This window comes from Tachypleus tridentatus, chromosome 6 (assembly GCF_004210375.1).
Source record: "Tachypleus tridentatus isolate NWPU-2018 chromosome 6, ASM421037v1, whole genome shotgun sequence".
NCBI lineage: Eukaryota > Metazoa > Arthropoda > Merostomata > Xiphosura > Limulidae > Tachypleus > Tachypleus tridentatus.
Window position 1 is genome coordinate 26,191,482 of NC_134830.1, and position 23,668 is coordinate 26,215,149.

General features: G+C 31.0%; 1 protein-coding gene across 3 annotated transcripts in view; it reads left to right on the top strand.

Moving 5' to 3' along the window:
• LOC143252117 (GTPase-activating Rap/Ran-GAP domain-like protein 3) overlaps positions 1-23,668 on the top strand; it is a 534,261-nt gene that overhangs the window by 211,437 nt on the left and 299,156 nt on the right. Inside the window, exon 1 of one of the 3 annotated variants that reach the window (XM_076503787.1) lies at positions 19,425-19,953. The exons of the other annotated variants lie outside the window; for them this stretch is intronic. Within the exon in view, the coding sequence (XP_076359902.1) occupies positions 19,778-19,953 (176 nt within the window). The 5' untranslated portion in view covers positions 19,425-19,777. Of the gene's footprint in view, positions 1-19,424; positions 19,954-23,668 lie in introns of those variants that run through there. 3 annotated transcript variants of the gene reach the window in all.

Here is a 23,668-nt window from a genome sequence, read left to right on the forward strand (position 1 = left end):
TGAAAACATTCACATGATATTTTTTTAAAGCTAACATCACATGAACACCCCAAGGTTTCCCCACTAAAATTCATACAAAATAAAAACAGGCTCAGCGGAAATTACATAAACTAATTTTCTAATCGTGTAATCTACCAGAAGATACGCACTCTGAAAAGCTTTCTAAATATAGCATACACCACGTGAACCACAAAAAAAAATCTATAAAGTAGTTACGCACTTAACGGAATGTTTCACTTACACTAACCAGTTATTTACAAATGTAGTTATAAAAACTGTTAATAAAATTAAAAACACACACACAAGAGACACTTGACAAACCAATTCAAACACTACTTGCGCTATGTAGAAAATATTAGCGTACCGTTATTAGAAAGTTCGAAAATACTAGAACATAAATATAACTTAATACCTTGTTTCTTTTCACCCCTAGAATAAAAATTAGAACACATGTTAAGAAAATGGTACAACGAGCCAAATTTAGCAGGAAACATTTACAGTGTAACCAACTGTTGTCCAGCATTTTACATGAGTAAAACGGGACGTAACTCGAAGATCGTGTTAAAAGAACACAAAACACATCCTTCTCAAGTTGGTGAGTAAAAACAAACAGTTTTTCTGTACATAATGTTACGGTACTAAAACATGAACTTGATACTGGCACAAAAAAATTCAGAGAAATTTTATATCAATAAAATCAAACAATTCCATAATTAATAAATTCCCAGGCACATCGCTACATATTTTTATTGTTTAAAAGAACACAAAACACATCCTTCTCAAGTTGGTGAGTAAAAACAAACAGTTTTTCTGTACATAATGTTACGGTACTAAAACATGAACTTGATACTGGCACAAAAAAATTCAGAGAAATTTTTATATCAATAAAATCAAACAATTCCATAATTAATAAATTCCCAGGCACATCGCTACATATTTTTTATTGTTTAAAAGAACACAAAACACATCCTTCTCAAGTTGGTGAGTAAAAACAAACAGTTTTTCTGTACATAATGTTACGGTACTAAAACATGAACTTGATACTGGCACAAAAAAATTCAGAGAAATTTTTATATCAATAAAATCAAACAATTCCATAATTAATAAATTCCCAGGCACATCGCTACATATTTTTTGTTGTTTATTTCTCAAACTTTCCTAAACTAATGCAAACGTTTTGCTTAAAATATTCCATAGTTTTTTAATACTTATTCGTCTTTGGATTGTTTTTTTTTAGACATTGATCTTGAATACTTGTTTAAATACTAAAATGTTCTTTACGTGTTGTATAAGCTGTAAATTGTAATAAAATACATTTGTATTAAAGCTTTGACTACACTGAAGACTGCGCTGCCATCTAGTGAAAAGAATATATACTCAATAGGTTTCATCATTTTTTGTTGAAAAGTACTTACTCTTACGATGCTTTCATTACAGATATAAAATGTGTTTTAGTGCCAACAACGTATTCCTTCATCTTTTTAGAGGTGTATAGTAATATCTTGCATTATATAGAAATGATATAACTGTTATTACTTGTCATTAAACGTATATTTTATCGTTAACGTACACCCTTTGTAAATCTATTTTAACTGTTATTTAAGCGCAATGATACACAATGATCATCTGCATTCTGCCCATCTCGGGGAATCAAGCCCTGAATTTTTCTTTTGAAAGTCCATAAAGTTACCGCTGATCCACCAAAAAGCTTGATGTGTTTTACTATTTTTTTATTTCGTTTGTGAATGCTGAATTTTTACTTTCGTGTTTAATAGCTTCGTAAAAACGTTATGTTTACAGAATATTTTTCATTTAGGTTTTACACATATGCAACATACACACTTGCACAGAGAATTAAGCTGAGTGCAGCTGAAGTTACATAGGTGCATACTTCACTAGCAAAACATATACTGACTGCTTTTCAAAAATCGTACGTATGTGAGTCTGTACACAATTATGTTCGTAGAGACAATTTTCTATTATTGGCCTAAAACGTGAACTTTGACCTAAATCTCAGGAGTTGGATGTGTCGCGCATGCGTGATTAAAATTGCAATTTTTAACCCAAACGTGATCTAAACGAAGAAAAATTGAAGTTACTGATCAGATAAAAACCAGCCAACAGCACTAACCGCCATAATGGAGTTTACTGTCACTTTTATAACTCGTTCACAGGTGAAAGTGTCGAACTGTTCAACAATATTGTCCCTCTAAATAATACAGTTCAATGTATTTGGATTTACAACGCTATAAACTGGAATTCGATACTCGTAATGAATAGAGCACATATAGCCCATTGTGTAGCTTTGTGCTTAGTTACGAACAAACAAATCAGTAGTATTGCCTCAGAAACCATGGATCCGCACATAATGACAACTGAGCTACACACAGTCCGTGCCTTATGCAGTATTCTTCAGATTAAACCTTTCTTTAAATTAGCGATAACAATGACTGTAATCTCGAACAATATTACATAATTAATTACCTTTATGTACCATAATTATGTGCCACGATTATTTGTGAATTTCAAGTTCACTGGACTGATATAATACATTTTTCATCACATTATCGATTATAATAATTAGTATTTAATCTGTATTGTGGTAAACAGTTCGAACTGAATATATTTGTCGAATTAATGTTACCGAATTACCTTTAAAAAGAAAACAAACGATTATTTTAGTTATTATATTTTCATTGAAATATTTGTCTGAGTATTTCCAGAAGCTACCAGTAATTAAACTAACTTACTGATAAGCACATGTGCTTATACTGTTCTAAAATAAACCTCTGAGTAGGTCATTGTGTGAGTTTCGTTATTTAATGCAAAGGTATTTGTTTATATTCAGTTAAGCTGTTTAAAGTTTTGACCGATAGATGGCAATATTTTCTAATGGTATAACTCTGGTAATCAATGGATAATAATGAAACCTTTATAAATATGCAATAAATATACAGATAATCTCATGATAAAGTACAGATAGTTTGTATAGACATAGGAATATATATACAGAGTGGAATAAAAAAAATCACATGACTGGAGATTGCTTAACAGATTAGTAGATGTTTCTGGGTAGTACCCCAGGTAACTTTTGTTTTCCTTAAAGTAATTTCCTCGTCATCTCATTTTTCTTAAGATGTGTTAACCTTGGAAAACTCTAGGAAAGACCAAAGAGAACAATGGTTTATAACCATTATTAAATAATAAATTATAAGACTTAGAAATTAAGATTTATTTCCTAAGTAATAGAATATAAAAAGACAATTGTTGTTAGTCTCTGAACATTTATTTATTTATGCAAAATCCAAGAATAAAAAGAGATATCGATTTAGTATTCATTTAAATCTCATACAAAATACAAATAGATATTTATATTTATTAAGTTGATATCAAGCTTTCAAGTTAGGCTTAAGTATAAAAATCGAGAGTTATATTCTAACAGATGTTAGCACTGAGAAGAAAACAAGTCTTACACTTGTTATTATCAATATAAACTTTCTCTAATCATATCTTTGCTATGAAAATTCGTACGATCAAACTTTGTGCCAAGTTTTGCTATTTTCACCTTCCGTTTCAAATTTTTATAGTAACCATATGGTAATGCTGTTAACTTTGGATGAACTTCACTTCAAGTTTGTTTTCAATAAAAACATCGGCAAATGTAGTTCAAGAAATTTGTTTGGAATCTATATAAGAATCATGTATATTTTAATAATTAATTTCAAGCTAATAGCAATTTCGACTTTAATAATCAGTTTCAAACTTGCAGTCATAACTTATTAATGAATTTCAGGATAACAGTCATATTCACTTCAATAAAAGGTTTCAAGAGAACAGTCGTGTATCCTGAAAGAAAAATCCTACCTGATGAAATAAATAATTTTACATTCGTACCCAAAAAAATCTAAAATATTCTCAAAACTCACGATTAATATAAAGCCAGCAATCTACCAACCGTAGTTTCAAGGAAGGCACATAGCACTACATTTAACTGCTTTCTAAACACAAAATATACACATTCTGATATTAAAACTATTTTATGTAGAATAAAAAAGAATAAAACTCAAATCTGTAATATTTGTTTATAACTTATTATAATAAATTCGGTAGCTACTCTTCTGTAAGTTTAGTTTCATCCATGATAAAATAAATTTTTCGAAATAAGAAAACAGATTACCTAACATATATTTTAAAGTTAATAAATATTTCAGAACTCAAAAATATTTAGCACCTTAAAACCAATGACTTAAACGATAAACAATTAAAGACCTAAACGGTGAATACAGCCTTTTGTAGTATAACACACACGTGATATTAAGATAAGATGAATATTAACTACAGTTTTATAATAAAACGAGTTGTTAATATTGAAAAGCAAAATATAAATAAATAAAGCAGACAAAACTGATTTTGCTGTTTAATCTTGCAAAATCTGAAATAAGCTTTGTGTGATTTCTTTTTTCGTAGAATATTTACCATTTGTATAACTAGATGGCAGTAGCATATTTATTGAACATTTATGAAATATTAACACCAGTTATTTTTAAAATTTCAGATCTTTATCTCGTAGTCTAAGTAGTAAGCCTTTCATATATCTTCAGAAATAAATACTTTTCTTGTAAAATAGTGGTAACGTTTTACTTTGTTTAATAAAATGTAAGAGACCACGTGGAAAGTTCATGTGTACGAACTTCCTGTTTTATTTTAAAATTTTTACATGTAATGTTCTTATTTATTTTTGTTCTTATTCATTTTTTTGTTCTTATTCATTTTTTGTTCTTATTCATTTTTTGTTCTTATTCATCTTTTGTTCTTATTCATTTTTTATTCTTATTTATTTTTGTTCTTATTCATTTTTTGTTCTTATTCATTCTTTATTCTTATTCATTATTTGTCCTTATTTATTTTTTGTTCTTATTTATTTTTTGTTCTTATTCATTTTTTGTTCTTATTCATTTTTTCTTATTTATTTTTTGTTCTTATTCATTCTTTATTCTTATCCATTTTTGTTCTTATTTATTTTTTATTCTTATTCATTCTTTGTTCTTATTCATCTTTTGTTCTTATTCATTTTTTATTTTTATTCATTTTTATTCATTTTTTGTTCTTATTCATTTTTGTTCTTATTCATTTTTTTTGTTCTCATTCATTCTTTGTTCTTATTCATCTTTTGTTCTTATTCATTTTTTATTTTTATTTATTTTTTGTTCTTATTTATTTTTGTTCTTATTCATTTTTTATAATAATAAAAGGGCTTTAAAACAACCAATAAAATTAGTTGTATAAACTACCACTTGTATGATACTATATAGGAAGGTACCACAAAAAGTTATTTATAGCATTTTCCGCTGACTACAATGCAGGTTAAATTCTATATTTATGATTCTATAGTTGCATGAACCATTTGCATTTGAATTATTGAATTATTTTGTGGTTTCAAGATTAATCCACGTGTGTTTTGGCATCTAGAACGTTGGTACTGATATGTCCAAGCAAACAGGTAATAAACGTTCATTCCGTTAATGACTTACGTTTTAGTAATTCACTTAAAATTACGTTTAGGGTCCCACGTGGCGTATTTCAGTTACTTCATACTTTCAATTACAACCTAGATTTATATATATCTATTCAGTATAATAAACAAACTGTCATCTCCATTTTAGTAATAAAAATCGAGCTAATTTAATTAACCATAAAAAAAGTGACAGATATTTGAATATGGATGTTTTTTTTTTCCAAATTCCAAGGGAGCTGTCTAAGCTCAATTAATATGCAAATTAAAAGTTTCTCAAAAAGTCTTCCATCACGTATATTCTACTTATAAAGGATTATCATATTAAATGTGTTACTTCCAGCTCTGTGTTTGACATTGTAAGGCTCGTGTTGATGGAAGGAAATATCTAGATAAGCTCAATACGTGAAGTTAGCGTTTTCCCCTTTAATATTACATCAGAATGGAAACTCTGCTAAGCACGAAGCTGCACAATGTGTTATTTATGTTGTGTTTTGAGATTAAACACCAGATGTAGCGTTATAAGCTGTCAAGTTTACCACTGAAGGAGTGTGATTGGATGTTTACAGATAATCCTGCAATCTGAAATCAGTTATTAACCACAAGAAGTTATATATTAACTACCCTGACATTCAGGTTCAACTTTAGTTTCATATTACAGTACAGTTTATCACAAAATTATGCTTATTAGACCAGCAGTCATCAGAAGCATTTGAAACAGTTGTCAGTGTAGTGATCATTTACTGATAGCACGATGATAATGGACACTAATGGACATTTTCGGTCCATCAAATCCATTCTATCTACCAAATTGACCTAAACACTAAACAAAACTCGAAATCTACCCTTATCATTTAAGTATTTATTAAACTTTCTTTTAAAATATATTAAATTAACTGCATCTATCATATTTGAAGGCAACATTTTCCAAAGGCCAACAACACTGCTACAAAATGAAACTATCTTAACCAAAGATGATTCTTACCCTCCCAAAATTTACAACTGTGTTCACTAGTCTTACAACACTCACATTAAATACGACAAAAACGAAGAGACATTTCCAAAGGCCAATAACCCTGCTAAAAAATGAAGCTGTCTTAACCAAAGATGATTCTTACCCTGCCAAAATTTACAACTGTGTTCCCTAGTCTTACAACACTCACATTAAATACGACAAAAACGATGAGACACCAACACTACCGATTCCTATAATCATCAACATATCTTCTTTTTATCAATAGAAAACAATTTCGGAGCTCTCAACGTATTCTTGTGAGACATCCTTTCCATTCTACGTCTTTCCTAGTAGTCTCCCTCTGAAATCTTTCCAAAAATTACGTGTCCTTTCCATTCTACGTCTTTCCTAGTAGTCTCCCTCTGAAATCTTTCCAAAAATTACGTATCCTTTCCAAGGTAAGGACTGAATATAATATTCCAAATATGAACTAATCGATGTCGTACACAATGACATTATGAACCTTTACACTTATATTGTAATTACAACCTAAAATCCAATGTTGAAATGTTGCTTAAATGTGCATTAGAAAAACTGAAAGAAAGCAGAATTTATAACTTAACTACCAAGCCGTCCTATAATTATCATATATTTATAACTTAACTACCAAGCCGTCCTATAATTATCATGTATTATCCTCTCACTATCAAGGGCTAAATCAGTGACGGCTAGCGCATATAGCCATCGTGTAGCTTTGCGCGAAATTAAAAAAAACAAACAAACCAGCATATCTTACAGATTTTGACTCAAATATCATTTGAACTCAGTATTTTGTTTGTTCAAATTTCCTTTATTTCAGCGTACACCATTAATATTTCATAAACTAAAGAACGGAAAATTTGAATTTTTGATAACGTTACATATAACATGCACAAAGTAAAATAATGGCTTGTGTTAGCGCTGCTCAAGCAGAACTAGACTGATTATAGGTCTTGCAAGTTTTATTTGTTCGCAGTTCATAAGGAGCGGGCCCGGCATGGCCAGGTGGTTAAAACACTCGACTCGTAATCCGAGGGTCACAGGTTCGAATCCCCGTCACACCAAACATGCTCGTTCTTTCAGCCGTGGGGTGCGTTATAAGTTACGGTCAATCCCACTATTCGTTCGTAAAAGAGTAGCCCAAGAGTTGGCGGTGGGTGATGATGACTAGCTGCCTTCTCTCTAGTCTTACACTACTAAATTAGGGACAGCTAGCGCAGATATCCCTTGGTTAGCTTTGCGTGAAATTCAAAACAAACCAAATCCATCATAAAGAGAGAGTGAAAAAGTGAAAGATATAATTTTTACATTTCTAAGCTACTATAAATTAATGTATGGATGGTAACGACTATACACACTTGTAAGTTTTAAATAATCTCACTAAAGATATTTTCTTGGTCTCTTGGACGTCTTCTTCCATGGTACAGGAACCATACCACGTATTCATCTCTTTATCAATAGCACGTACATAATAACGTTGTTTTTTTTTCTCATGCGCTCACTAAGAAGGGAACGTCTATCGCCATGATTGATCACCGTTGTCAAGTCTTATGCCAAGCTCCAAACAAGGGATATACATATAAATGGGATAGCATATGCGTTATATATAATTCTTTATTAATGTCGTGCTTCACTAACCACAGTAGCCTTATTTTTTATGTTACAAGAAGCACAAAAATGAATAAACACAGTAGTTATTTTTTTAGATAATTCCGTTTTCAACAACAGAAAATTTCATTAAAAATTAACCAAGAATGTTTATAGTTTATGTTGTGCATCTTTTGTTTTCCTTGTTTTCATATATGGTAATAAAGTATCTTGTTGTTTTATAAGACACTAAACCTTATTTTCACGACCATATTTTGTTTTGTTTTTTCTTCCTTTCTGTATTTGATGTTAAGAATAGAGCAACGCAACGAGTTATTTAAACGCTGCTCACAGTAGGTATCGAAATCAGATTTTTTGCATTATAAGCTTTCAGATTTATCGATGGTCTATGGGAGGTTTGTGTTTAGAATTTCTTATGTACTTAAGTTATTAGTTGTTATGTTTTAAGGCAGTATTATGCATTTAAGCTTAACTTCTTACCTTTCATTATTGGATAATAATTCTCATAAATATTTATCACGATTCGACTGAATTTCGAGCCAAAAACAAGCTTTAATGGTCCGTTAATTTGTTATAATAAACTGAAAGCACATTTAATATATATATATGTACGTCCGTCAAACAGCTAGAAATATCCTTATTTGTGTATATTCTTTGTAAATCTTCATTAGAAACATAAGAGATGTGTATAAATAAAGTTTTTTGAAGTCAAAATTTTAAACCCGTTATTATTTTATTGTTTATTTTATTGTCAAAGTGAAGATATTACTTTTGAATGTTTGGATAATTGGGCCTCACATGTGGTTGGTTTAAAGTTCTCTGATATTTAACTTAAATGCCTATTGTGACTTGATAGTTAGGGCACTCAACTTGCAGTCTTTGGGTCACAAGATTAAAACGTATCACCGAATATCCTCGCTTTTCAAACCATAAGGATGTTATAATTTTAGGCTCAAATCCAGTATCGTTAACAAAGAGTATCCCAAAACGTGGCGGGTGGTGATGTTTACTAGCTGCTTTCCCTTTAGTCTATAGTTTCAAAACTTAGACACGGCTAGCACAAATAAATCTCGAGTAGCTTTTCAGGAAATTCGACAAACAAACAGAGCAAAACATTGTTTATTTTAGAATGTAGATCATCATTAGGATGTTACTAATTTAACATTATCATGATTTTCCTCTGATATTTTATGTGTGTGTTAAAACAACAACAATGTTATTCTGTAATCAATAGAAGAAACCTGCACATGAATTCCGCACAAAGCTATATAATAGGCTATCTGGCGTTCTAAGCCTGCAGCTATATCGTTGTGCCACTAGAGAGCGTTTCAAAATGAATCTGTAATAAGTACTACTAAGTTAAACTGGTACAACTGAAATTTGTTGCGGATTGCTGCTTCGTTGGTTTCAAAGAAGTGATGTGTTTCAGGAAATTTAAAACAGGTTTTTAGTAAGAGCAGAGTCAATCAATGAGATACACATCTCTATTTAGAATCTGGAAAAATAATGGTCTTAACGTCATTTCATTTCTTCTCATCTTAGTGATTATTTTCACACACTTAATAGCACAGTTTTAGACCATGTCTATTCTGTATGTACCTTTCTCCAAATTGGTCTCACTATTCCGTATGTACCTTTCTCGAAATTGGTCTCAGGATTTTGCAGGTACTAGAAGAATAAAACAACGGATACAACTGGCACCAGAGGAATAAAACAACGGATATAACTGAAGACATTGATTTTCGGATAATTACAATAATTTAAAGAATTATAACTTACAGGTATTCCCAATGCTGAAATCAAAGGTTTGGTTCCCCTCGGTGGACTCACCAGCTCGCCCTATAAGGCTTAACTATAAGAAAAACACCCACATACAGTTATTCCTTTTTCAGCGCACATTCCCCTGTTTATTCGAAGAAACCCAGAAATGAAACAACTATGTGAAATAAAGTGAAAAACAAAATACGGAAAAATATTCTTTTATATCTTTTAAATCACAGAAGGAACTAAGATATTATTAAAATGCAACATGAAAGTTATTCTAAACTAAACGTTCTATCAATTTCCAATTAAGTTGCTAAAATGTCGTTTGTTTTTGCTTATTCTTAATTTCTATGCAGCGTTTCAAGTCCATTCTCCGATTAATAATAATAACATAACTATGTGTACATGATTGTGTTTCAAAAATCAAATTAAAAAATACTTGAAACATATACTCAAGCAAAAAAAAAAAGAAAGAGATTCTTCTGGAATTCGTGTACGTTTGTTTCTTACAGTTAACTACTGATTCTTTAGACCACTTTCTGTTGAAATAGGTTTTATACGGTAAGCGCTTCATAATGGAGTTTTCCAGCATGAACGATGCAACTTAAAGTTTGCTCAAAGTTCAGGCTTCAAGGCTGACGGAAACATTTAGAAACATCGGATAAACAAAACAAGCAATAATAAGAAAAAAAAGAATTGAAAATCAAATATAAAACGTAGAAATTAATAATATAAATACGTAATATAATCATATTAGAAGTGTTTTTATAGGATAATAAAATCTTTCAAACATTTCTTAACTTTATCTTATTTATATATTTCGAAAACTACAAATCTACTGTTTACTTCTAACTTTTTTTTGTTACCTAAAAAAGGAATATATAAGATTGGTGCCTACTCTTTGTTTCTGAGCAGAAGTACACAATGTTTCTCAGAGATGGAACCCCAACTTTTAAGTAAAAAAAAAACATGAAGTTTATCTTTGAACCACAGAGAGTCGCAGGTGTTTATAATAAATGAATTAATACTGGTATATATGGTATTTGCAAAATAATAAATATGCATATCTATAACTTATTTATTTATTGTGTGAAACTTCTTGATAACACAGGTTTGCCTGCAAACGTAAGCTTCATAAAGGATGGTTTATTTTGATAAATGATTTTCCTGTCTAAATGATGGAGATCGGAAGATTAGGAAGAATGAAAATTAAAGGTGGTTCTTAACAACAAATTGATTTCTACTATAATGTAACTTTTTTAAGATGTTAAAAATTAAAGGTGACCACCATGCTCGCAACTGGTTACAGATGGTGAATGGTAGCTGGTGTTTAGACGTCGTAAGTTAAAACACTCAACACTTAACTCATCATTGTGACAGTTATCTTGTTGTTGTTGTTGTTGTTGTTGTTGTTATATTATTTTTACATCTGGTAAAAGGAACAGTCCTAACGCTTTAGAGTGCTACTACCTTAGATATGCTCTTTTAACAATATTTGTACTTTACTGACAAATGGTATGGATGTTAATTTTGTTTATATATCTAGCTTGTTATTTAGGAAATTTTGATAAGTTTACGTAGCTGAAATTTGTTATGGATAACTGCTTTAGTTTCTAACCTCACACCAGAAGTCTCTGTTTTGGTTTGGTTAAACATTTCCTTCGTTGTCATATAGTGTTAATTTTATCGTCTGTATACAATTTATAGTATCATACTTGTTTTATTTACTTTAGTAAATTTCAGTCTAATACTAAAAAAATATAAATAATGGAAGAAAACCCTCCTGTCTCTTTTATATATACATATAGTCAACATATTAGTTTTGAAGTTAAATATATTATAAAACAACTGTAACTTGTGGTGTATGAAGCCAACATAAATATTTAGGAGTTTTAAAAAAAATAAATCAAGGAAACAACAAAAAAAAAATCTGTATGGATTATTAGTCACAAATAAATACAACTCCAATAAAAATGGGTTATTCCATTAATAAAAAGTCAATTATGTCACTAATGATATATATCTTAGAATCCACAGAGAATAGTTTGTTTTATATGAATTGAACTTCTAATTGTGAATCAAAGAATATTATTATTATTTTCTTATCTTATACAACATGTGAAAGCTTACGTTGGAGAAACAGAGAACTTGATGTTTAGAACGAATCGACATAAATCACTTGAGAACCGCATATTTACGTCAAATTCCGAGAATTCATATTAATAGTTATTCAAGTCTAAAGGAATCCTTTTAAAAGCTCATCCGCTTTGGTTACGGAATAATAAAACAAAAATATTGGAATATGAAAAATATTTTATTAAAAATTTAGAAACTTTATTGAATAACAGTTAATAACAAATTACTCTTAGAAAAGTAATATTTCCCGCCTTTTACAAAGATTTATCTTAATATACAAAACGTCAATGTGGAAAGTGGAAAGAAGCAGAGAATTATTTAATTATGTTTTAGAAGCGTGGTTAATAGTCTTTAGGATTTTAGTTTATTGTAAATGTTCAGTATTGTAATTATTAAATTAGTAGTCTACACTACATATATTTTGCCACGTAAATATATATATATATATCTTTATGAATACAAGCCTGACATTACGGGTTCGATTTCCCTTTACACCAAACATGTTCACCCTTTTAGTAGTGGAGGCATTGTATTCGTTGGTAAAAGAGTAGCCCAAGAGTTGGTGGTGGGTAGTGATGACTAGTTGCCTTCCCTCTCGTCTTACACTGCCAAATTAGGGACGGTTAGTGCAAATAGTCCTCGTTAAAACATGTAACACATTCAACATCGGGAAAAAACAAACAGTCGTACGTTTTCTGCCATTTATTTCTTGGTAACAGGTGTAATTTTAACCCAGGCCTTATAAGGAACCACAAAAAATAGTCTGCTTCACTCTCCTTGTAGTTAGTTATCCAACAAATCTTTATGAATTTAATAAGAAATTACAAACCTTGCTGCGATTTGATATGCTTTAAATTATTTTAGAAGTAATATGGTTTACAAAATCGTTAACGTTTTACGATGTTATGTTTTTAAATCGTATAATTTTAAATATTCCTATTTCCAGACCAAATAATCATGATAATCAAATAATAATAATAATAAAGTAATAATAATCATCAAATTATAACAATAATAAAATTATAATAATAGTCAAATCACAATAATAATAATAATAAAGTAATAATAATAAACAAATTATAACAATAATAAAATTATAATAATAGTCAAATCATAATAATAATAATAAAGTAATAATAATAAATAATAATAATAAAGTAATAATAGTAAATAATAATAATAAAGTAATAATAATAAATAATAATATTAAAGTAATAATAATAAGTAATAATAATAAATAATAATATTAAAGTAATAATAATAAGTAATAATAATAAAGTAATAATAATAAATAATAATAATAAAGTAATAATAATAATCAAATTATAACAATATCAAAATTATAATAATAATAATAAAGTAATAATAATAATAAAGTAATAATAATAATCAAATTATAACAATATCAAAATTATAATAATAATAATAAAGTAATAATAATAATAAAGTAATAATAATGATCAAATTATAACAATAATAAAATTATAATAATAATAATAAAGTAATAATAATAATCAAATTATAACAATAATAAAATAATAATAATAATAATAAAGAAATAATAATAATCAACTTTTAACAATAGTAAAATAATAATAATAAAGTAATAATAATAATAATCAAAATATAACAATAATAAAATAATAATAATAATAATAAAGTAATAATAATAATCAACTTATAACAATAATAAAATAATAATAATAAAGTAATAATAATAATAATCAACTTATAACAATAATAAAATAATAATAATAAAGTAATAATAATAATAATCAAATTATAACAGTAATCAAAGCTACGAAACTAGCTTTTCAAAATGGAATTTCTTCTGTAAAATAGATATATTAAACCTAAATATAAATACTTAAGTTAATATTTACTCCAGAAGAAAGATTGTTGTTTCTAATTAAGTATAGAACTACACAATGTGTTCGTTCCACCACAGGTATCGAAACCCAGTTTCTACAAACCAACCGGTGTTATAAAACATGTTTATATGATAAGAAACCATTATATATATATATATATATATATAAAATGTGTTATGAAGTCCGTTGTTGAACTGATTGAATTCTCTTATATGTTTTCAACAAAGCTGTCATGAGATGTCAGCACATCAGTGTAAGATTCATTAGGTATATTACGTGTTACTTTATAAATAGCATTAGGCGCTATGTATTTATCCGTCAACCCCAAAATACATTTGTTTTAATTTTATATTATTGGTTGACGATAAATCTTGTTTCTATTTTTCTTGGTTGCGTAAAGAAATATAATATTTAACTACTGCTATACTTATTGCAAGCCTACCAGTTTACGTAGAACTTGTAGAAAGTTATCCTTGAAGAAGATATACAAATGTTGGACAAAATAGTTCTGGAATTTATGGTAAATTTATTCATAGTATAATAAGTCAAAGATTTGTTTAACGTTATGGATAACAATATTTGTTTATTGTTGTGGGTAACAATTGTTTTATAAGACTTTTAACTATACAAACATCACATATCGTCTTAACACAGAATTTACGTTTCTAACTAAATCGAACCGTGTTTCTTATAACAATCAGATTCAGTTAAGAATACACATTCTGTGTTTATAAATAACCATTATTTTCGACCCTTTAATAATACTTGACCATTACACAGTTAAATCACAAAACAGCTGATATACAATGTAGTAATTAGGAGCAACTCTGTCTTTTCCATGTACTCTCGTAAATTACGTAACGAATATATATTCTTATTATCATAAAAATGTGGCATTTATTTGACTTATTGGAAAACATTGTTAGTAAAGCTATAAGAGTATTACATCTCTAAATGTACTATTAAACTGTGTAATTATTTAGCTTTTAAGCTAAAATTTAACTGTATTTACAGAAAGCTGAATAATAAAGTATGCCCAGGCTTAATTCATTATTAAGACAGACATACATATATACTAGATGTACTTTTGCAGAGTTCCCAAAAGTGTTCTGTTTTAAAAGTAAATACATCCAAAATTAAGAGTAACAAATACCTTTATTTCTTGCTTTTGAAGTTCATATGTGATGATGTGTTGTAGCTTACAGAGTACATAATTCTTCTCGTGATTCATGGCATGTGCACATTTTACTAACGTCACGACAGTACAGATTCCAACTTTCGACTACCCTTAGATGACGTCATTTTTGTGTGTAATGACTGACTAACGGATGACACACTACTGTGCGAGTGGTTAAAACAGGTAGCCTGTCTATACTGCCTTCAGCATCCTTTCGGGAAAATAATTGTTTGAAAGCTGGTTTCCAATTTACATTATTTGTATGTAGTGTTCACATTTATGATAAATTATGTTCTATGTATGATGTACGAAGTAGACTAGCCAGATATAACCTTTAGAGTAACTATTATTCATGACAATTTTGCCGTAAACCTAATAACCTTCATGAAATCTGTCAACTCATCTGTCTTTTGCTAAGCCTATATCGATTTACTATAAATTCTCCCATAGCGAATTTGTATACAAACCGATAAATTTAAAATACTAACCCGTGTGATTTTCAGTTATCTAGAGGGAACATTTCATAGAGATGTGAATCCACCCATACGTAAAGCAAGTCACACGTCTGCTTCTCCGAAACCTTCCGCTAACTAATCAAAATTCCATAATAACAACAATGATACTTCCTTTTCAGCGTGTAATTATTTAAAAGCATTTACAAAAAGGCAAATCTCAGGCACATAAAGTAGAACCCATCAACGTACCAGGTACACTTCTTCACGAGAATATACGGACGATCTGTAAATATATATATTAAATAAAACCGAAAAAACAATAAAAAATTAATATACCAATCTTATATACGACTCACATTTATAAGTTTGTATCGTTCCAATATATTAAAACGTTTTCCTTGCAACACTTCAAGATACTGATGGACGATTATGGATTGTTTTTCTAACTATTAAGCCAAATGTTTCTTATTCTCATTTTAGTTTGATTTATCATATTGAAACTTCCTGATAGTGTGGGTCTGGAGAATATTGGATTATCTTGGTATCAGAACTAACGTAATGTCGCCACCCTATCACTTAGCCTGACAGAACTTTCGTTAACATCAAAATTATGCTTATGTTATTTTATAGGAGTTTTAAACTATGTAGCTATGCAACATTTGTTATTTGTAACATTTGTTGTATCGTTTAGCTTACCTTCCTTTACAAAGTTTCGCTACAACATGATCGAAACAATAGCATTAAGTTCGTCAAAGTGTAATGATATCAGGCTTAAACAAGTTTTTGTTTGTTTTTTTGGAATTTCGCACAAAGCTACTCGAGGGCTATCTGTGCTAGCCGTCCCTAATTTAGCAGTGTAAGACTAGAGGGAAGGCAGCTAGTCATCACCACCCACCGCCAACTCTTGGGCTACTCTTTTACCAACGAAAAGTGGGATTGACCGTCACATTATAACGCCCCCACGGCTGGGAGGGCGAGCATGTTTGGCGCGACGCGGGCGCGAACCCGCGACCCTCGGATTACGAGTCGCACGCCTTACGCGCTAGGCCATGCCAGGCCGGCTTAAATAAGAGTTGCTAACATTGATTTGTTCACCGTATCACAACAAATCGACGTTTACACAGAATTTTAAACTCATAATTCTTGTGAGGTTCGAGCCAAATATACATCTAACCTGCACACATTTTGCTTATAACAACTAATTAAATATGCTTATAAAATACGTATAGCGGACACAGGTGTTTTACCTAAGAACTTAATATATATATATATACAGCGTGCACAGATCTTCTATATTACAATAATCTAAATATTCGTGTAAAATAATAATTTTTTTTTCTCTTTTCGAATTTTTACTTACATACAATGATAGTGAATTTTCTTATAGCAAAAACCACAGGAGGCTATCTACTGTGTCCACCAAGGTGGATCGAACGCCTGTTTTGAGGGTTGTAAATCCGTAGACTTGCCGCTATACCAGCGGGCCACATGAAATTATAAATGAAAGAATTATAATTACGTTAGACGCACCATGCAGTACACAGTAATTATTCAAAGTTAATTAATGAGGCTCGTGCTTTAAAATACAGCACCATAATTATTGATCATTGAATAGCATGGAATCATTTGAACCATGTACGTCATCCGATAAGCCAAATATCAAATCTATACTTGTTTTTGAGGACAAATAACTGTGCTGTAGAGAAAAAAAAACACAATATTAAGTTATACCTTGAGTATTCACCTGAAAAAGGCTCATTAATCTTTCTGAAGAAATCTTAATCCTCTCAAGTTACTTAGATTTTCAGTTTGTTTGGCTTTTACAAGCAATAGCTTTAATAAGTCATTTCTCTTCATTAAGGAGATGTGTTATTATTGCAGCAAAATTTGATGGTTATAACACGTTATGCAGAAATCTGACTGGTTTAGGTTCATCTACCAACATAATGTTTACCTGTGACTCTCAAGTATCGGACGTCAGTGATATTTTTAAGTGCTTATAGTGTACCTATTCAAGCATGCTATAATAATTTAATAAATTTTTGTTGTATATTAACTTGCGAAAAATGCTTTAAGAAAATAACATACAACTACTAACTATGTAGTCGTATTTATTGAGCTGACAAGTAACTTTTATACAAGTTTTGTTTTGTGGTGTATTATTAAATTAGTTTTGTAAAAATTTGCACTTCGTGATTAGTTTGTTTGTATTAAAACAAAACCACATTGGGCTATCTGTTGTGTCTGTCGCGGGGAATTGACCTTCGGATATTTCAGCGTTGTAAGTTCATAACCTTACCGTTGTCCTTCAGGGTGGCAATATAATTATTGAAACAACTGGCGTAATTATCTAAATTTAAAAGTCAAAGATACCGTTAAATTATTCTGGTTTTCGAATGAAAGTGATTTTTGTAAGACTTTTGCTGGAAAGCAGATTCGCAGTTATAAATCTCACGACTATAATTCTTAAATCATTGTCTCGCTCATCAATATTACGACCAACCTCAGTCCTTTACCCAAAAAAAGAGTAAATAGAAAAGAAAAGAAAAACACCCCCCTGCTAATGTCAATAATCTTTCATGTGAGGGGATGAAGAGGAACCACAACGTTCCTGACCACCCCTGCTGGGGAGAGAATTCTTCAGGCTTCTCTCTGTCTAAACTAAACCCCTGCCACGTTAGTTTGCGTTTGCGTTTCTTAAATAATTGTTTGTTTGTTTAATTTCGTGCAAAGCTACAAGAGGGTCATCTTCGCTAGCCGTCCCTAATTTAGCAGTGTAAGACTAGAGGGAAGGCAGCTAGTCATCACCACCCACCGCCAACTCTTGGGCTACTCTTTACCAACGAATAGTGGGATTGACCGTCACATTATACACCCCCACGGCTGGGAGGGCGAGCATGTTTAGCGCGACGCGGGCGCGAACCCGCGACCCTCGGATTACGAGTCGCACGCCTTACGCGCTAGGCCATGCCGGGCCAGCACTAGTAAAATTAAGTATTGTTTTTATTTATCATTGTGCATAAATTTATAGTTATTGTTGTAAAATATTTTATATTTGTTGTTGTACATAAGTTTATATTTGTTGTTGTACATAAGTTTATATTTGTTGTTGTAAATAATTTTATATTTGTTGTTGTACATAAGTTTATATTTATTGTTGTAAATAATTTTATATTTGTTGTTGTACATAAGTTAATATTTATTGTTGTAAATAATTTTATATTTATTGTTGTACATATGTTTTGGTGTATTCAAATTAAACTTTTACTTATTAATTAGGTGAATTGGTCGGTAGCTAAATCTAGTATAACACTTTTATTATAAACAATTAGAAGCAAGTAAAAATTCATTAGTGACAACGTCAGATTGGTTTCTAAACAAGAATTACATGAAAAAAGCATTGAACAGTTAATGGTATCCTCGCCTTCATTAAACAATGGTATGATTGTGGATTTACAACGCTAGAAACCGGGTTTTGATTCTCGTGGTGGGCATAGCATATATAATCCACTGTGCAGCTTTGTGCTTAACCTCAAGGAAACAACAAAAAAGTTCGTGCTGTCATTATTTTTATACGTCATTGTGTTAGCAATGACAAGAGCGAATTTTGAGCATTAATCTTCTTATAATGACGTCGTAAGCCAATGACGTAAATATACTGCCTTACAGATCATTTGTTCATCTTCTGTGTCAGTTCTAAGGTGTTACTTGGCCACGCCGTATCCGACTCCTGTAGCTTGCGGCTTTGCGCACCTCCACGGAACAACTCTTGAGAGTTTACCGAGAAAGCGAGGGTGGGAAGCCGGCTTTTCGGGTGTCTGCCGTCAGTCTTCCCCTTGTATCTTCGTTGTACAGTTAGAAAATACGTTTCCTTGTTTAACACCACTAGCAATGTATATTAGTCCTCACTTTTGTTCTATATTTTAATGTTCAACTTATCTGTTTGTTTTAGTGGCTGTTAATAGAAAAATACTCGAACTCTTACAATAAAAAACAAAACAAAACCCAACCATTTATTAGGTATTATTACTAGTGGATTTAGTGATTGACTATATCACATCGGCAACTTATACGTTAAGTGTCCTTTGTTCTTTAAGATTATTGGAGAACTGATATCCGTTACGTCACTTTACACGATGCAAATAACACACCCAGATGGCGTTGCGTAACTATAACATCTAAACATTCACGACCCAACGAACAAACTAACAAACAAACGCCGTGTATGCGGTTCCAACCTTGTAGTGAGGACTTCTGAAGATGCCGTTTAGATTGCGTTGGAGGGACCACTCTCCAACAGGACCTCCAAAGACAACTACTCCTAAAAGAGACAGGTCACGGTCACTCTGCGTTGATCGGGATACGACATCGTTTCTTCGGCCTCCCTCTCCTGGTATACAGTTTCTCACGGTCGGAAGGCGAGGATCAACTACATGGTTAGTGAAGTTTAATAAGTGTAACCATTGCATGGATAGTACAGAACTTTCTACACTCTTATCTCATTGTGTAACAGGTGATTTTTTAGAACACACGTAACTCAGAACATAATATGGTTTAAACACGTAACTCAGAACATAATATAGTTTAAAATGGCTTAACAGGAAAACAGAAACTGATAATATTACTATCTTCTGTCTGTCTAGTTATTATCTACCTATCTTTATTTCATTTTTCTTGACTGTTGATTTATGTTATGTTTATTTCTCTGTCTGTTTACAGCCTCTTTGTGCTCTTTCATGTGTGTGTTTTCTTTGATCTGTATTTAGGAGCTTACCGATAAATCGAAAAATCTTACATCTAAAGCATCCGTGCCAATTGTTATGCATATACACAGTCAATGCGTGAACAAGCAGTTGCAGTGCTACAGAACACCTGTGTGTTTACAAGTTAATGATCGTACTTTTATGCACCACCCACGTTCTCTTGTTACAAGATACAACTTGTGTTAGCCTGTAAATACGTACGTAAGATGTTTACCACACGGAATATATTAGAGTTAAAAATATGAACTAATAACATGAAGGTTGTGATAATAATGTTATGAAAAAACATTAAATTAACCTAATATTTAACACTTTCCTGATTTTTGTACACTATCTGAATGGCTAAACTAAATTTTGTCAGTAATTCATGTCATTTTGTACATAGATGTACATTACACAATATACAACAGTCAGACCAAAATTGTACCGAAATGGAAAAACGTGGCTCAAATTTTTTACCAGTTAAGTCTTCGAGATAATATGCGATAAAGGTGTAATTTTTTAACTATTTTGCATTTTAATGTTTTAAGCAAATTAAGGTTCAGTGCAAAGAAATTGTATTTCAGTTTATTTGATAAACTACGGTGCTGTACAAAAAATATATTATATACGATGGGTATTCTAAGACAAATAGGAAGTCTAAAATGTTAACACTACAAAAACAAAGTTTCTGGTTTAGCATTCCAATGAACTAACATACAGTATTTTAAAAATACTATATATATATATATATATATCTGCACTCAAACATGACTCTTGACATATTATTTTTATTTAACTTCAACATTTTATATTTTTGTTTGTGTTTTTGAATTTCGGGCAAAGATACACAAGGGCTATCTGCGCTAGCCGTCCCTAACTTAGCAGTGTAAGATCAGAGAGAAGGCAGCTAGTATTACCACTCACCGCCAACTCTTGGGCTATCTTTTACCAACGAATAGTGAGATTTACCTTCACAGTATAACGTCCCTACGGCTGAAAGGGCGAGTATGTTTGATGCGATGGGGATTCGAACCCACGACCCTCAGATTACGAGTCTAACGCGTTAACCCACGTGACCATGTCAGGTTTTCTGTTTTTGTTTAAAAAATATATCAGTAAGGTCATACTATTTCTTAAAAGGTGAACGTCTTCAAAATGTATATTTATTTATACCGCGCTCTCGTGGTATAGTTCACACATAGTCTGAAGGGTAGGATCACCACACGTCCAAGTTTTCACTATTTTATCCTGATCAGAAACAGTAAAAGTATTAAATTATCCTAGCTTCTCTCAACCTCAATGTGAGAATTCTTTTAAATTTTATTTGGAGACTCACTTGACAAAGACAAATCGAACGGTGGAGTTATTTCCTTTCTATATGCTACCTTTTCGTAACCTAATGTGTCTTTGGGCAGTTGCAGGATTTGAGGTTTGAAGACTTGCCCAGAAGTTTAAAAAAAGGAGAAAAAAGCAGCGTTTTTCTCTTAAGTAATTTCTAAACAACTTAGACATGTTTCCTATCTTGTTTACTAGTCTTGGTTATATTAACAGCTTTACTTCTCTATGGTTTCAAAACGCTTGACATTTGTTAACTTCATAGAGTAAGATCATTGTATATTGTAATTATAACACTATTTGTTGTCACAAAACGCATAAGCAGTTTAGTTCCTCATAGCTAAAACATTTTTAATCGAATCTGTTTCAAATCAGGTGTGCATAAGTTCGAATGAAATTAGTGTGGATTTTTATAGTTTTAAAAACATGTGAATGATTCTTTTTCATTTTCATAAGACAACAAACTTTGTAAAAGTCATCATAAAAATTGTATGTTATAAGTTCAATCAAGAGAAACGTTTAGGATGTTACAGTTATTCTCTCAACTGATATATGCAACCTGTGAATTTTAAAATAGTTTATTTTGTCCGTAACTAGTTTCTAACTGATATTAAACGATTTGAATAGCTTGTTTCATCGATATGCTTATTTTAACGGGTTTTCTTAAGTTTGATTTGGTGTGAATATATGTAATAATACGGACAGTGTGTCAGTTTTTAGGCATTATTCACACTGGGTACATATTAAACAGCCGCAGTTAAGTTCGTTTGCTTTGATGACTTTGCTAACTGTTTATCCTTACCTTGTGTTAACACGGGAAAATAAGGTCGTTTTCACGTTCACTCCGTATTTATCAGCACTCATCGAAACATAAGTTTTCCAAGAGAAACAAGCTCACTTCTTTTACCAAATGGGCCGAGAACACAAATTCTGGTAGACTAATTTAGGTTCGTTTACCAATTGAACTTTGTTCACACTATTCTCATATGAACTGTGCTGAGTACGACAAAAACTCCTCAGTGTGAAGAGGATCTCAGTGTAAAACAGAATTTTTCTGTTTTGAATATTACTCGTAAAGTCTAAAGAAAAATGATAATATTTTTGTTAGAACCGTAAACTTAACTGTTATTCTCCAGTGTATTGTCTGGACAGATGGAAGAACAGACTGACATACAGATAAGATGTATTTATCGCTCATATCATAGTGATGCGAAACTAACCGCAAGCACGCTACAGAATACAGAATCATTTGAAACTTAAACAAGATTTGATGAAACAGCACACTACGCTCACTCGTAGTCTATAACAGTTTCTCCACCATTTCCAATATTTTTCACCTCTATAAGTTTTGTTTGTTTGTTTTTGAATTTCGTACAAAGCTACTCGAGGGCTATCTGTGCTAGCCGTCTCTAATTTAGCAGTGTAAGACTAGAGGGAAGGCAACTAACTAGTCATCACCACCCACCATCAACTTTTAGGCTACTCTTTTACCGACAAATAGTGGGATTGAACGTTATCACAGGTCCGGTAGTATGCCTTCCCTCTAGTCTTACACTACTAAATTAGGGATGGCTAGCGCAGATAGCCCTTGTCTAGCTTCGCGAGAAATTAAAAAAAAACAACAGACAAACACATAAAAGGAAAACTTCATTCTGAAATCTGAAGATAAACCATTCACCACCTAAAGAAGGAGTTTTAAAAATAGAAACATTACCTGTGAATTGTACAGAATTACATTAATTTTGGAGAAAACACTTAAAATTTATACAATATTTACGAAGTGAGGTAATGAACATTCTTTTATCGAATATCCGAAGTTGAAGGCCTGCCACTGTTTATCAGAATACTTTTATCTTAATATTTGTGTATATGCAATGATTATCGCGTGTTAGACCCTTTGGAAATCAGTAAGAATACAATAGTTCAGCAAGAAACAAAAAAAATGAACTTAATACTTAGTGAGGTCACTCATTGTACGTTTCAAAGTTTGAACTATTCATTACGCAAGTCTGAATTCTAAACAAGTTTTCAAATATTTTTATCTCTTCAGGCTGGGCGTTTTTTAAAGGGT